This window comes from Lepidochelys olivacea, assembly GCF_965140295.1.
Source record: "Lepidochelys olivacea isolate rLepOli2 genome assembly, chromosome: 5".
Taxonomy (NCBI): Eukaryota; Metazoa; Chordata; order Testudines; family Cheloniidae; genus Lepidochelys; species Lepidochelys olivacea.
The window spans coordinates 57,413,107-57,429,153 of NC_140415.1; the positions used below are offsets into that span (position 1 = coordinate 57,413,107).

A 16,047-nucleotide genomic window follows, 5' to 3' on the forward strand; every position below is an offset into this window, starting at 1 on the left:
ACTCTATATTTAGTTCAAATATTTTGTAACTGGTGGTTAAAACATTAAAAAAAAAACACACCCTAACAATCAAGAGAAGAATTTAAGGCACTAAGAAAGGCTTTTACAAATGGCTTTACAAATCATGATTCAATATTCCTTTCCTGCAGCTTGTACATCTCCTTTGTGAGTATTGGAAGGTTTTTTTCTCCACTTTGTTTAAAACAAAACCCCACTTCATTAGACTTCATTTTCCTTCTCTTCCATTCAGGGAAGTCATAATTGTTCATTTGTGATATCTTAATCTGGTGTCACAGATGACTGTAAGATCAAAGGTACATGATTATGATGACTTCATTTCATGGAGAAAAATGAGAAGGGATGGAATGCAAGGGAGAAAGCTTTTAGTTTCAGCATGCGTTGCTTTAGCAACCAGAATCATGTTAAAGGCACAAACAACTGAATTACTTTTTAAAAAAAGTTTTTCCTTAGTCTGGAATGGGCTTTAAACAAACAAAGTGCTCCCCAAGGACATATCAAACCATAGTGTAAAATATACATATCCAGGATCCTTAACTGACAGTTCTTTTTTTGTAATGCCTTTTCATTATGCTTTTATCTTCATTTAAAAGTAACATCCTCTTTATATATATATATATATATATATATATACACAGTAATTTTCATCCTGAAGGATCCCTTTAAATAAAGCAAATTGGGCCAAGTTATGCCTCTTATTACTCTAAACAGCGTGGAAGAAGGAGAGAAGGTGCAGTGCCTGAGTGGCAGTGCCAAGAAACATTTATTAGACATTTAAAAAGCACAATCTAGTGTTGCCAATTCTCATGATTTTCTCATGAGTCTTGCTTGTTTTCTTAAAGCCGAAGGTTCTGGAATTATGTGGACACGTGAGAATTCCTGTTTTTGTTTCTTAAAAAAACAACAAGTTTTCAGTCCTCTTGGTTGCAGAGAAAAACTTGAAAATGTGACCTGAGTGCATCCTAAAGGTTCAAAAACTAGAAGCAACTAAGAGGAACCCCAAATGTATTGTTTTTTTAAAATCTCATGGGTTACAAGCCAAAGTCATGAGTTGGCGGGGGGGGGGGAGGGGGTCTGACTCAAGATCTTGGAATGCTTGGGCCTGGTAATACACACCTGGGACCTGGAGTCATTGTGATGAGAGATGTCCATAGTGCAACAATCCAGTTGTGCTGGACAGGGGATACATAGCCTTGTCCATGTCCCACCCATAAATACATCCTCTGGGGCTGGCTATTCAGTTCTGCAGGCAGTGCTAGCTCAATGCCCTGCTTTGTGTACTAGAGCAGCAGTCAAATTATGGCTGCCTTACGCTCCCTTTCCCTTGTCTCACCTCTCAGGGGAAGTATAATTCAGGCCTAAATATACAGGAATCATTTTACTTACCACTGAAATGCAGCAAGTGAATAATAGCACACAGCAAGATTTCAGTTCAGGGCAGGATGAAGGACATGTGACATGAGTACCTCCAGACTCCAGGTATAATTCAAGGTGTTAATTTTGTTCTCTAACATGGTCTGTGGCTAGGGTCCTGGCTTTAAAAAGACTGCCTCTGTCTCCTCATGCTGCCATGACAGCTGAGCGCAGCTGGGGTACTCGAGCTAACTGACCCCAGATTAAGTGTCTAGGGCCAGCTGGCAGGGCATTCTCAGTGGGGAGCCCTTGACTCTGGAACTAACTTGCCCTTTGCTACAACAGAGCTGAAGTCTGTTTCCCTAACAGTCAATTTTCTGAAGAGTTTGTTCAAGGAGGTGGTTTAAGTCTGTGTGGAAGAGAGAACTATTTTGAGGAATATCCTTCTCCTATTTTTAGTGGACAAGAAGCAAAACTGTATGTTTACATTCTGTATCTGGCCCTTGAATTGTACTAGATAGCTTGTATTTCATAAATAAAAAAGATAAAACAAATAAATACATACTGAAAACTATAACGGATAAATACCATTAGAGTGCTCTGCATCACATTTAGAGACAAGGTGCTTTCTGTGTGCAGCACCCTAACCTGAATTGTTATGTTAATAACCAAAACTTTGCCTACATGTATAATTTTTCCTGCAAAAGAAAGTTTACAACACACACAACACAGATTAGCTTCTCAGAGTGTGTTATGACTGTAGGCCCGATTTCTTGGAAACACATAAATAGTAGGTAATTCAAAACAGTATATGAGTAGGTAGATATGTTTAGAAACACAATGGGTGAAATTCATCCCTCCTGGCACAAAGTCCAAATAACAGCGGTTTGGGAGGGGAACTCCCTAGGATGGAATCTACCCTCCACAGCACAGAGGCAGGCCATTAGGCTGCAAGATTAGCCTCTCTTCCACAGATATTTCAGCCCATGTGTTGCATTGATGGCTGCTGTCTTTCCAAAATGTTTTGGCCCACGAATCCATGTCAAGGTGGATCCATTAGCTACACTTCCAGCCTACTGCTAATGAGTTGACTAGGAGCCCCCTATCCTGGCAGCATGTTTAGGAGGTGTGGCAATTCCCCTCCAGGCTCAATCTGCTCACTTCTCTAGCTCTGTTGGGTCCAAGCAACACTTAGGGGCTTACATGTGCTCTCCCGCAGTTCAGAATTTTGCCCACTGAGTATGCAGAATGATCCTGTCTGCTTCACCTTTGCTATGATACAGACAAAGCCCAAGCTGCTGATCATGGCTACACAGCTAATGAGCAGTGTTCATTCCTCTTCCCCTTTTTTCCTTTCCTACCTCCTTAATCCTTACCTCTGCTCTCAATTAAAATAAGCACCCAACTAAAAATATGACTAACAACACCGTGCCAATTCTTCACCAGATTAATTTGCTTGTATCCTCATCTCCTGCTCTTTGTCCATTTGTGTCTTTAGACTGCAAGCCCCTCAAGCCAGGGATTGTCTCTGTTCTGCACAATGGGTCCCCGATCCTGACTGCTGCTTTTACTACTGCTACTATACTACTGTACAGACTAATTATCACCGAAACATATGAGCACTGCCAAAGCAATTATTAGGTCCTCCTTTGTCCTTCTCTAAAGGCATTCTTAGATGACCTACAGAATTCATATCCCTCATTAGTAGATGTACATATTGCAGCTGGCTTTGCATGCTTTTATGTAGTTTGGATACTGTAGGGCTAGTTTAGAGCACACTTTGCATGCAGTTTGGCTATGGTTAGGTTGTTTACTCGGTGCTTTTATATGCAGTTTGGCTATGTTAATGCTGGAATTTTGTTTTATTCCTTCTGCAGTCAAAATATATGGGACATAAAAATCAGTAATGAGTTGGGTAAACTGTGGGGTCCTCCTGGGCATCAAGGCTGGCTGTATAATATTACACTGCAGAACCAATAACAACCTGCTGCAAATTTGATTCTCTGGTTCTGGCTGCCTAGAACTTCTGTTTACAGACACAAATTTTCTCGGCTGGGCTGTGCAGGACCTGGTACAGATCCCCACACCACTTCTGGTGGTGAAACAAGGGTTAGAACATTCCATGGTATCATTAGTTCAGCCTTAACTGATGTGCATCTGTGCATCTGATATACTTCAAACATGTGGGTGACTTTTACATATTGCTCAACTTTGCCCGGTCTTCTTTCCATAATCAAATTGCGTGTTAAGTTGATGTGAAATTTCAAATGGGTGAAATCACACAACGTTGAGCTAGAAATTATGGTCACAATTTCTTGTGCTAAATTTTGCTAAAGTTTTTTGCCAATTTCACCCAGGACTTACCACTACATACATTCAGAGAGAGAGATTCATAGATGCTTTCTAGTGGACTATTTCTGTCCCATATGCTTTCAGCACTCTTCTAATAACTACAAATAAATATATAATTATCATCAGATGTTTTAGAATCATATAAATACGCATCCCTGAAATATTCTGTGGAAATATTATTGGCCTTTTTCATTAAGAAGAAAAGCAAAGTTTCTTTTCATCTGCAGTATTTTTGTTTAATTACAAGTCCAGGAGCAGGCCTAACCTTTGCCTTACATTTTTCTAAGCCATGATTAAATGGTTTGACTTGTTTTCACTCCCCTTCCACCCCTCCTCCCCCAGTTTTGCTCCTTTTCCCACCTTCCTGCCTGCCTTTTGTAGGCCACTTCTTCAGCTGATAGAAATTTCTGAAGCTCCACTGAATTCACTGGAACTATGCTGATTTACACCACCCGAAGATCTGGCCTTATATTTACAAATCTCTGTTATGGATTAGCTATGAACTCCATCAGGCCTATTAGACATTGGCTTTCACTGGAAGGGATGGCGCTTCCCACTGCACAAAGGGAGACTGTCTGCTGCTATTTTGTTTCAAAGGATATATCTCCTGCATGCTGGTCCTGCTCTGCAGACCAGTGTGGAGGGTGAGAATTGAGCCATTTGTGGAGAGGGAGTGTCCCTCGTTTGCATAGAGGGAGCCATCCTTGGGCTTGTAGGGCTGCAACTGTGTCAGATCTTTGTGTAGTGTGTGCACTGGAGGAGTGGGACACCTTGAGGATCTTTCTCCTGAGCATCCACATCAGGGCATGTCAGAATCCTGCCATATACATAATCATGGTAACACCTGCGATTCTATAGTGCCTTTCCTCAGAGCATCTCAAAGCCATTTCACAAAAACTAATAAACTGCACCTCTCAACATCTTTGGGAGGTATGTAAGTTATATTATATCCAATACGCAGTTTAGGAAACTACAGTAGAAAGAAGTTGAGCCAAAGAAATAGTCAATGGCAGAGCTGGGACTATAATGCAGGAGGAGAGCTGGTGGTAAAATTTTTCTTCAGTGTTTTGAATTTTGATGAAAAAAATAGACAACGTTTTTGTGACACTTTTGTGAGAAAATTTCATCCTGTGTTTTTACCTGCGCTAGTGAGAATTTCTCTTGGTCACTGTTGCCTACTCTTGTAAAGAGTTAAAAAGCTGCCAGGATCGATGCCCAGTCAAGAGTGAATTTTTTAGGATTGCAAAACTTTAAACAGTTACAGAGATATGGTGCTTTGGAATAACAAAACCAAGTGGCACATGAGCTCACAGCCTCTCGAGGAGCATGTGAAACTCAGTTCTGTACATGAGGAATGAATTACTTGAGGGATTTTGGTTTCTGGAATCAAATCCCATTTGATCAAGGCCTCTGTCACCTGGGGATTTGATCAACCAGTATCCATCATCTGAAAGTGGAAAGGAACTGCAGTGGGCAGGATTTTTACCAGGTAAAGGACTAGAGATCTGAGTTAATAACTGACTCAATAAAGTCATCACTTTACCAAAAAGATCTGTGTCAAGTCTTTTAGCAAAATCATGGTGGCAATTTCAAAGCTCTCTTGCTGACAAATAGAATTCGACAGAGGAGAGGAAGTAGGAAGGTGGGGGAGGAGGGAAGGAAATATAAGTGTATATGTATTCAATTAAATGTTGCATACACATGTTAAGCATTTTTAACAATGTGTTCTAAATGAATATTTGTCCAATTTAAAGCTATTCCAAAGATTTGCCAAAACATGGTTTTACCAGAGACACCAGAACAGCTCATTCAAGTTTTCCTTAACTCATATGAAAAATTCTTTATCCAAGAATTGTTTCCAACTGAAACAATATTTAAGTTGTGAAAGAAGAATCAGAAAATTCTTAAGGACAAACGTCTCTCCAGTTTGGACATCAGCTTTTGAATATGCAACGGATTGTTCTGACTGCAAAAGAGGCCTATGCTTTGAGGGACATAAAAAGCTCTTTGTATCCAGCCTTCCAATTTGCATGTACACATTTAGGTTTTGCATATGCAAGATGGCTGCATGCTCACTTCTGGAGGTGCAATCAACAGAATGTGCAAACACTAACGTGCAAATTCAGATGCTTGCTTGAAACTGGCTAAAAACGTGGCTGTACATGAAGATAAATACTCTTTTATTCTGTTTATATAGCTTGCTTCTCTTTCCTATACAAGGTGTGTTGGATTTAATCAAGGATTTCGGAGCTTTTGTCAGTTTGTATCACAAATGTAAAGTTATTAAACAGTTACAATACTTACTTTTTTTCTGTATGTGTGTACAAACAAAATAGCACATGCAGAGTTATTTCTCTTACGTATCTGGCAAGGCATCTGACTGATTGTTAGAAATTTTGACTTGGTTAAAACAAAATTTAGCTCATGTTAAAGCATTAAAAGAAATGCTGATGAGGTCAAAGCAAATCCTCTGATAAAGCTGTAAAATCACCCCAGCACACAAACATGTCTGAGTCCTACCATTAGGCTCTCATGCAGGCTGTTTCTCTGCAGCGAGCAATTAGCTGTAACCCTTCAGTGCTGTAACTGAATTTAGCATTGAGGCTTAAGAACTGAAGTGACATGTACAAAATGCATTAGCTACTATATATAAAAGAATTTCAGTTCTACATCATTTTTTCTATATCACCACAGAAAGTATTCTGTGGGTTTGTTAGCCTATCCACAAAGAAAGATTTCCATTGTTATTTTCTAGATATAATTTGGGCAAGTGGTGTGGTAAACAGTTCTGTAAATCAAGTGAATATAATGTATATATGTATATTTCACTTCCTTCCGTAGGTTTCACCTATAGGAGGTTTTGACTATGTGTCAAATGAAGAGAATTCAAGAGAAAAAAGATGTTTGTGATTTTTTTCTATTTGATTCTATGGGAGGGCCATTAAAGCCTGTTTCTAGCTTAAATGCTCTCAATAAGAATTCAGAACTGAAAGGGTTAAGGTATGTTACTGCAGCAATCAGCAGACAGCCATCTAACCTTTGGTACTTACAGGTATTTTATGGCTCTTGATCATATTATCAAATTCTTCATTAATTTTTTTGTATTTTTCTTCAGTGCGTGGGGTGAGAGCGTAAGAGGAGTCAGGATCGGGGCTTTCACAGCCTTTGTTTTCTTTCTTGTTCAACGCCTGCCAGGTTCAGAGAAATATCAAAAAGTAAAAAAAAAATGAAAGGAGCTCAGAGTACTTACACACAATCTTTGCCTGCTGATCATTAGATCAATATCTTCATTAAGTTTCCTGTACTTGTCCTCAGACTCAGGGCTGTGACCTACTGAATCGTCTGCATCGGGGTCTGGACTGTCACAGCCATTAAGTCCTTTCTTTCTCAATGTCTGAAATACATAATTTGGAAAGTTCAAACCTTGACACAGGCTGCAAGAGAGATTCAGGGGTGTTACAGTGCTGCAAACTGCACTGTGGTTGGAGACTGCTACATTTAACATTAGGCAAAGAAAGTGAATACAGATCTGCCAGGTCAACGCTAAAGGGCCCCCCTTGCCAGTGGCAAACGGGCGACCATTCTGACCTCTTCCTTCTGAAATCAGAATCAGTCAATAAACTATGGGAGTAAGCAATCTGATAAAGTGTCTTGTGCTACAATACATACTTCGCACTGTAACTGATCATGTTTAAGATGTTCAATGTGCAATTAGTTTCAACACATAACCTATTTATGGATTTCAAATGTATAACTAGAGACATCAAAACAAGAATACATTTAAATTGGAGTATTGCAATGTTTCCCTCCCCACACCCCAACTCCAAAAAGGAACAGAAGGAAGAAATACAAACTTTGCACACAGATTTAAAAATCTATGCTCTTGACAGAAGAAGGAAGAACATTTAAATTAAATCCTTGATTTGAATTTTACATAAAGGATGACACTAATGGTGCCCTGCCACTCCTTACTCTTGATAGGACAAAGGGGAAGAGGACATTGCTTATGCTACTCTGATTAAGAGCTACTAGGCATTGTGTTTGCTTTTTGTTGACTCTAATTACAGTGCTACTGATATGAAGTGTTGAAATTTAATATACAGGGAAATACACTGTTAAAACAGATGCTGACTGAAAAGTCAAAACATATGAGTTTAAGGTTCAGCAGCTCCAGCAACCTTCATAACTCTGAACATCATCAATGAGCTAAGTAATGGTGACAAAAACCATCAAAAATTACACAACCCGAGTCAGCAACTAACAATTTAGCATGAACGCCTTGCCTCAAATATTTTTTGTTAATTGGTCGACCTGGATGATCATAAGGGAAGAGTCTCTTGCCAGATTAAATTGAAAATATTTCAGAACCAGACCCAGGTGAACTGCAAAAGCAAGAATACACAAAACCAACCTTCATAGGTTTGCTCAGATTTTGCTTCAACAGTCCCTAGAGCAAAAGGTTTTCAAAAGTCTTCCATTTGGATACCCACAAACATTACCAGGCAGCTACTTGTGGTGCATTTTGCGTTTAAGCCTGTTCCTTGGGGGAGGGGGAGAGGGAGAAGGAGAGGCACCTGGCATTCGCATGTCGCTAATTGGCTGAGCTTGACCCATGTGATCAGGAGAGGCAGCTTACTGCAGATACAACTGTTTTCTTTGGTTTCTCAGAGTGCCTTCATCTTACTTGAGCTCTCTGTCCAGCTGGAATAGTCAGAATCCCCTAGGTCTTTTTGACTATGGCAGTGACCTGGTGCATTATTGCCTTTTGTATTTCCCTCAGCTACTAGAATTGATCATTATTTTATATTTTGGTTCTCATAATAATTATATCCCAGTCTTAGAAGGTCTTGTTGTATTTTAGCAGAGACCTACAGCCCTTTCCAGCTCTATCAAACTAGCAACTTATCATTGACAAGAAGCTGAGCCATGCCAATGGCAAGGCAAAGGACTGACTAAAAACTGAAATGTTTGTTGTTTGCTGTGTTTAATATAAATAACTAGAGACATTAAGGGTGAAATTCTCCTTTCTGAGTGGAATAGTGAGTCTTGACTCTGCTTGTCATATAAAACAGGAATTCTCTATAATGTGCAACGTACTAGTGACGAGATCCACTATAAGGATCTTAGGATAGAATTTTTTGCACCAAATGTGAAATTCAGCTCTCTATGCACATTGCACAAAGCCTAAATGACCAGATTTCGGGCCTGATTCAAAGCTCACATAAGTCATGAAAAGATTCCCATTGACTTCAAGGGACTTGGGATCAGGTTCTTTGTGCAAGGGGTGGGACAAGTTTCCACCCTTAACACACAAGCAGGCTTTGGGACTATAATCCAGTCCTCCCCAGCTAGAAAAATGTTCACTACCTCTCTGTGCCCCTGTTGTGGGGCTTCCTGTGATCGAATGTGTGCTCAGACTAGTGTCCCCTCGCCAACTCACCCTCAATGCCCTCTTCATGCTGGTTTACTCAAAGCTGGCATGGTGCTCATGTTCATGGTGAGTAGAAATACTCTACTTCCTTCCCATCGCCTACTCCAAATGCAAAAATACAGCGGGTAAGGGAAAAGTGGGGTGACTGGCATAGAGAGTCTTTCACCAGTCTTTGCCAAGGGAGTGGATTCCAGCCTAATATGGTAATTTCAATTTTTTCATAATATAAAATAAAAAACATTTAGAAAAAACATTAACATTTGAAAGGAGGCACAGTGCATGAAGGTTGTAGTATCCACCACAACTGACTGAAAAGTGGTGGCCATAAATTCTCACCCATGCTCACTTGACGCACACATTTTTGTATAATGGGTTGGACAAAGATCATCAAACTCTTCTGGCCTCTAGTCCCCACAAATTAAACTTTAGTTTTTTATAAAGGGCTAAATCCTGTCCTGTGATGTGAAAGAACTAGACAGGATTACAACCTAGCCCGCTAGGCTGGAGCTCTGGCTGATAGGGCCACTAGAGGTCCATAGCCACAAGAAAGCTGCTTCTGATGGCTTGCAGTGCTTCCATTATGGACTCTTTCTGTGTAAGGACTTAAACCCTCATATAAGCAAGACTCCCTGAATGGTCAAACTTACAACCCACTCATTCCCAATCCTGTGATAGATTCTGGAAGGAGCCCCCCACAGTGTTCCTTATCTGATACTCCCATTACCAACCAGGACTACCCATCCAGTTGTCATTCTGGTAAATTACATTGAGCTGTCAGAAAAAACAACAACCTGAGTGCTCTCCATTTTCCCTCCCTTTCCAGTATGTGGCTATGGGAAACCTTCCAGCTATCAGCAACAAGTAGTTGGAACCCCCTTCTGCTCCTAATGGTTATGTACTCTACTTGCAGAGGTAGACCGTAATCAGTTGTAATGCTTTCATATTTTGAACTGTCCTATTGAAACAGCCATTTCAAAAAGGCCAATTACATTTATGGAGGCCCTGGAAAAAACAACACACACATATTTAAACCATGTGCTAGATTCATCGGAACATCTATTGCAACAGAAGCATTAAAGTTAGGAAATGTATAGTGAAGTCAGCCTTCACTTAGTCCTCTTGCTCATATACATGTTGATGAAATTTTTGATACCATATGATTTTTGCAAATATAGCTGTATTTCAATAACCACACATTAAATTTTTACTATGTTATTTTCACCTACGTGACAAAGACAAACCATTGTCTAGTCTTTTACATACATCCTCTGTCCTCTTCTTTTAAACTAATGCATACGAGCATTCTTTCCATAGCAATACACCAACCACCTACGCTTGGAACTGCCTCCCACTTCCGTGTGCCAAGTGATTACCCCCTCCTCCTCCGCATACCTATTTTAATCACACTTTTTGTGGAACCAAATAATATGGTGAACCTTGCCAATAGCATCTGTTCCTCTTGGCTTTTGAACTACCAACTGCCGTCAGGTCAACATGCACATTGGATTGTTAGCTCCTCAGGGCAGGGAATTTCTACATGTTGTAATGTAATGTGGACCCTGTTCTATTCTATTCAGGTTCTTGTAATGTGCCAATCAAATAAAAAAGGGCTATCCAACCAAAATGAAGCATGGTGTTTTGACACATCACAGGCACGGCAGAATTATTTTATTTTCCTGGGCCAGGCTATATAATTTAGTCACTGGCCCATGTTGTGGGTGATGAAGAGTCACAAAGGCCCAGGGGAACTCCGGAAGGGTCTTTGTTCTAGGAAACAAATCCTCATCCAGGTCCATGGAGTGCAGGGGAATCTACACGCTTGGGACAGTGCAGCTTACTCATTCCAGTTGATGGTAGAGCTACATCTTGTAACAGGGGGTGGTAGACTGGAGAGCAAGCTTGCCCTGCATTTCCCCAGCAGTGGTGGTTCCTGTCCCGCAGGCCTGGGCCTGGCTCCCCACTTTGGGCATTGTGACCTAGTACATGGGTTGAAGAGCCAACCCGATTTGGCCTGACCATCCTTCTGTTATGAATCAGGGAAACTGGATCAAGCTTGAGTGAGTGGTGTTGTGACACGGAGCATGGATCATTTAAGGGATTGACTTGCTCTCCAGCCCTGTGTGAAAATTCATGTCATACACCTCCTCTTGCCAATTGCATAATATGCTTGTAATGATGCCACACATCTAAAGGCTGCTGGAAGGGGATGGGGGCAGTTGCCCACCCTGCTGCCCTTATTAGCTCCACCACTGCTTCCAGTGTGTCTGCCCTACTTTGAGTCAGAAAGGTCTGTCTGTCTGTCATAGAAGGCTGCCTCCTCCTTGCTCTCTTAGGGAAAATTTGTGCCTCTGGGAGCCCTCGGAGGGAGCAGTCTGCTCTGCATCCTGCATGCAGGGACTGCTATTGTATATTGTGGCCTTTCTATGGGGGGATGCATGATAGGGAAGGCTCCTTGTGCCCTGTACACATGAGCAGGGGCCAGACACAATCCACTCCTCATTGTTCAATTTCATTCACTCGTAAAACACTTTTTAAATTTGGTATTGGTTTAAATTAAGCAGAGCAATTTTGGGCTTATGAAAAAAATAGAAAACAGATATATCAGATTCATGGATCTCATCTTAACAAACCTCAACCATGTATCTTTCTGGATTATCCAACAAGCAAACAAAAACAGACCACATGAGGAGATTGTCATAAACCTTTATATTATTTCCGCTAAATCATGTCCATATACACTATGCATAGACAAACAAAGTTCATGTTTATTTCATAGTGCATCCAAAATGTTTCTATTCTCAATTATTATATTTGTAAATTATTTTTATATCAATTTTAAATCTGAATTATTCCTGAGATTTTAAGGAACATATTTCCTCATCCTTCAAGTTTAATTTGAGCTTTCAAGCTGAGCTCTTGCCATACAATAAAAGGTTGTAAAAAAATTTACCAGGCAATTGGCTCAGAATTCTTACACTAACTCTCAATTTACAAGATCACATTTCCCAGGCTTTGACAGAACACACAGATAATAACATCCTTGGGTTCTGCTAGGGTCTGAGTTTAGTCACCCAGGAATTCATCTGGGGCCACTGAAACTGGAGAAAGAGAATGTGAGAGGGAGGGAGGGAGAGTGAGAGCACATCAAGTGATTTGAAAACATGCAAGTTGGCTTCTCACTCTGTCAGAGCTCAGCAGTTTACAATCTGACACGAGGCTACATCACTAGCCATCAGCAATTTTACTCATCCTAGATATCCACACCTGTCAGCGACTCTGCACCTGTTGTCTAATTTGGCAAAGGCCAAATGACAACAGCCAATCGCAACTGCCTGTGCTGCAACATGGCCATAGATGGCTTTTTCTGTCGTGTCTCTGCTGATTGGGGCTGCTAATCTCCCTGTATTTCAGTGGTCTGCTTTTTGTACTTGTAATATTGTCACGATTTTCAGCTCTTATCTGGGTAAAGGGTATAAAAATATAACTGTTACACTTTGTGTATATGCTCCCCTAGTATACCAGCTCTCAATACATTTCAATTTTTTGTCCAAATCTAGATCCACATCGGACAAGACTTTTTTTTTTAAGTCTCCGTTCTCAAAACAAACAAACAAAAACCAGGTTCCACTTACCATAATACAGCACTAGATCCAAACTTACTATTTCCAGAGTATGCTATATAGGGGCGATAAAAACTACTATATGTATTTTCAGACAACATGGATATTCTTTAAATAAGGAATGTATATATTCAGGCTATGGAGCAATTAAATCTATGCTGTAAAGATTTATTGCTATCATTATGCTATTGTTTTAACTTGGATCACAGCATTTCATTGAACTGCTACCAATCTGACAACAGCCAATATAAATGATATTTCAGCTTTTTTATATTTGTATTCTTTGACAATTTAATCTCAAACACAATTAATTTTTAGATGTTAGTAACCAATTTTTTTCAGTGAAATAAACGTAATTTTGAAAACACTGCCTAAAAATGAAGTGCACTTTCAAAGCCAGCTCCACTGTGAAAATATAGTGCCAAGAATAGTGTGCAGAGAAGGAGTAATTAGGGGGCATGTGTGTTTTAAGGACTGAATAGTGACCACTGCACGCAGTATGTCCACCTGGAGACCCACACAGCCAAATGCTAAGCTTCACTTTAGAAAGCTCTTCACAGCTACTGCGACAGGGTTTGTAGAGGAGCATCTCTGCAAGTTTTGGGGGAAGACAGAATAAGGGAGAAAAACCTCCACACCCACATTCCAAATCTGTCCCACCTCTCCCCCCCACTTTTTTTTGGCATGTCCTTATGTACAATGTCCAGCCAGAATTTGGCTCATAGATCTATGTTACATGTGCTTCAGTTCAGTGACAAAAATTAACACAACAAAGTAGTGATAAATACTTAGTCTCCAATTCATTACTGCCCTAAAGTGGGCTTAAAAGGCAGCATTCCATTCTCCTGGGGAATACTCCCAACATAAGCTGGCTCTCCAGTTGGCACAGAGCTTGCAAACGGCTCTCTGTGGCCTCCCACAGAGCCCCAGACATAGCGGATGTGCCAGGAGAATAGCTATGCTCTCTGGTTATTCTTGATTGCTCATAGCCCTTTACACCAGGGACCAGTGAAACCCCTGGCCAGGTTCTGAATACTGGGAGGCAGGAAGGTGGCTTTAAGCTACCTTTGCCCCCTCACTGCCCTTCTGCAATCTCAGCCTTCTATTCTTTTCACCCTTATTCTAAGTAATACCAGCTGTTATACAGCACCTGTCAAAGGTCTCAAAGTAAAAATTCATTAAAAATGCCTAATTTTGTGTAAACTTAATCTAGTTTGTGGTTATAATGAGGAGCAGAGTTCTCCATGATTAGCCCTATTTGAAATAGAAGAGGCTATTGTGATTTTTGTTAAGTTTTACTGCAATGACAGCAAGAATATATGAATGGAAAGCAAAACATTATAGTTGTTCAGCAGAATCAGCTCAGCCTTGTTATGGACTATGAGGCCATTACAAAATAAACACTGATTGTTACACTCCCTCTCCCCCTTTTTCTGTCTCTCTGTCTATAATCCTTCTTCAACCTCAACCTGGAGCAGCCCTCACAACATTTTCACCTGTGTCTAAATTAGGAGAAGAGGGAAGCGTGAGGCTGGATTCTGATCTCATTTACATGGGGGTATATCTGGAGCAACTGTATTGAGCTCAGTGAAGTTACTCCAAATTTACATAAGTATAACAGAAAGTCTATTACATCTGTATTACTAACTCTTCACATGTATAATACCTTAAATTTGTAGGCCTAATTATAAATGACCATAGAAAAGTTAACTATTTCATTCAAAGACAACTGCTGGTTATTCATGACATAAACTGCAACATTTAATACGCAATTCCACATGAAAGATATTGGGAAAATCTGAAAAACCAAACCACATATTTCAAAAAAAGAATGTTTGTGAATGAGAACTTATTTGCATCAAGAATTATAGATGCTCTGAATTGCATTTTGCATGTATGTATTACCTATCATTCCAAAGGATCCTACAGTGCTTCTAAGAATTGTATGTATAGGGATTGCATCACCATCCATTAAAATGCAACCACCTCTGGGGTAGAAATATCATGGTAATCCTGTGTAAGAAAGAACCAACCGACTATTTTCAGGACAGGAAATGATGTATAACTGAAATTGTAGGATAGATTATAATCACTGGAAATTAAATTTTCCTTAGACTGTGGGGCAAACAAAAGTGCCATGGAATTTTTGATGATTACAACATTTTGGTTATGCATTTTATCCAAAAGACAGTACCTCCAGTAGCAGTGTGCTGGGGAACTGGTGCAGTACTGACTCAGCGGTGAAAATGCCACCCACTGAGACACCAACACCACTTCCTGCAGCACCTGGGTTTTCCTTGGAGGTCTTGCATGAAAATAACGAATGTATCAATGTTAGAACAGATTTCTCTTTTGAAGAATTTGCGAATTTATGTTACAGTGGATCAAATGACAGAGTATTAAATAACGAGGTTATCGATATGACAAGCAGCAAACACCTCTGAATAGCTGTGTCTTTCAAATGCAAAGGAAAACAGCCATTTATTTTTATAATTGTACAATTGCTTCACCCAGCTGTAAAATGTACAAATCAATATTTTTTTTAAAACAATGATTTGTTACAAATGAAAGGCTTGATCCCCTAAAAAGAATCCATATGGGAGGTCTCTTTGCAGAATCCAGGCCTTAGTTACCAAAGAAATACGAAGCCACCAACTTGCCAGTTTGCTGATAGAGTCAAGTTCTGACCTCAGGATACATATAAGCATATCCCATTAATTTCAGTGTGTGCATATACATACCTGCGGGGAGAATTTGGTCCACAGCTTTTGACTGTGGAAGCATTTAGCAGATGGCTGAGAAAAGAGAGAGACTTTCATGGCTGTTTTAAGATCTATTATCTATTAAGATTTTTCAGTTAATTTAATAATGTACATTAAACACACTTCACACAAATGTTTCTAGTACATAATAGAACTTATCTTTAAACAGCTATTAAAGTCTCTAGACCATGACATGCATTCATCTGCTCACTAGCACTGCTTCCATTACAACCAATGAGCCAGATCATACACTCTCATGGAAAATCCCACAGGAGACATGCAATACAGCTGGAAACTCTGCAAGTTGAAACTTGAAAGATTCTTAACTAAACGTTTTTTAAGTGGGGAGGGAGTAGGGGTTGTTGGCCTCTGTAGGGTGATGGGGTACAGCTCTCCGACTACTCGGTTATCCTAGAGATCCAGTCCCCTTCACACTACTCCCCTCCTGCAGCACGACTCCTTTAGAAGACACACTGCTACTGCCAGTCTGCTCTCACCGAGGTCATAACCA

At 40.1% G+C, this 16,047-nt stretch overlaps 1 protein-coding gene across 9 annotated transcripts in view; it reads right to left on the minus strand.

Moving 5' to 3' along the window:
• The window catches only part of MEF2C (myocyte enhancer factor 2C), a 139,959-nt gene that overhangs the window by 37,402 nt on the left and 86,510 nt on the right, over positions 1-16,047 (minus strand). For all 9 annotated transcript variants that reach the window (XM_084629675.1, XM_084629676.1, XM_084629674.1 and 6 more), the window contains exon 4: positions 6,974-7,117. In XM_084629675.1, the coding sequence (XP_084485801.1) occupies positions 6,974-7,117 (144 nt within the window). The remainder of the gene's footprint in view (positions 1-6,973; positions 7,118-16,047) is intronic.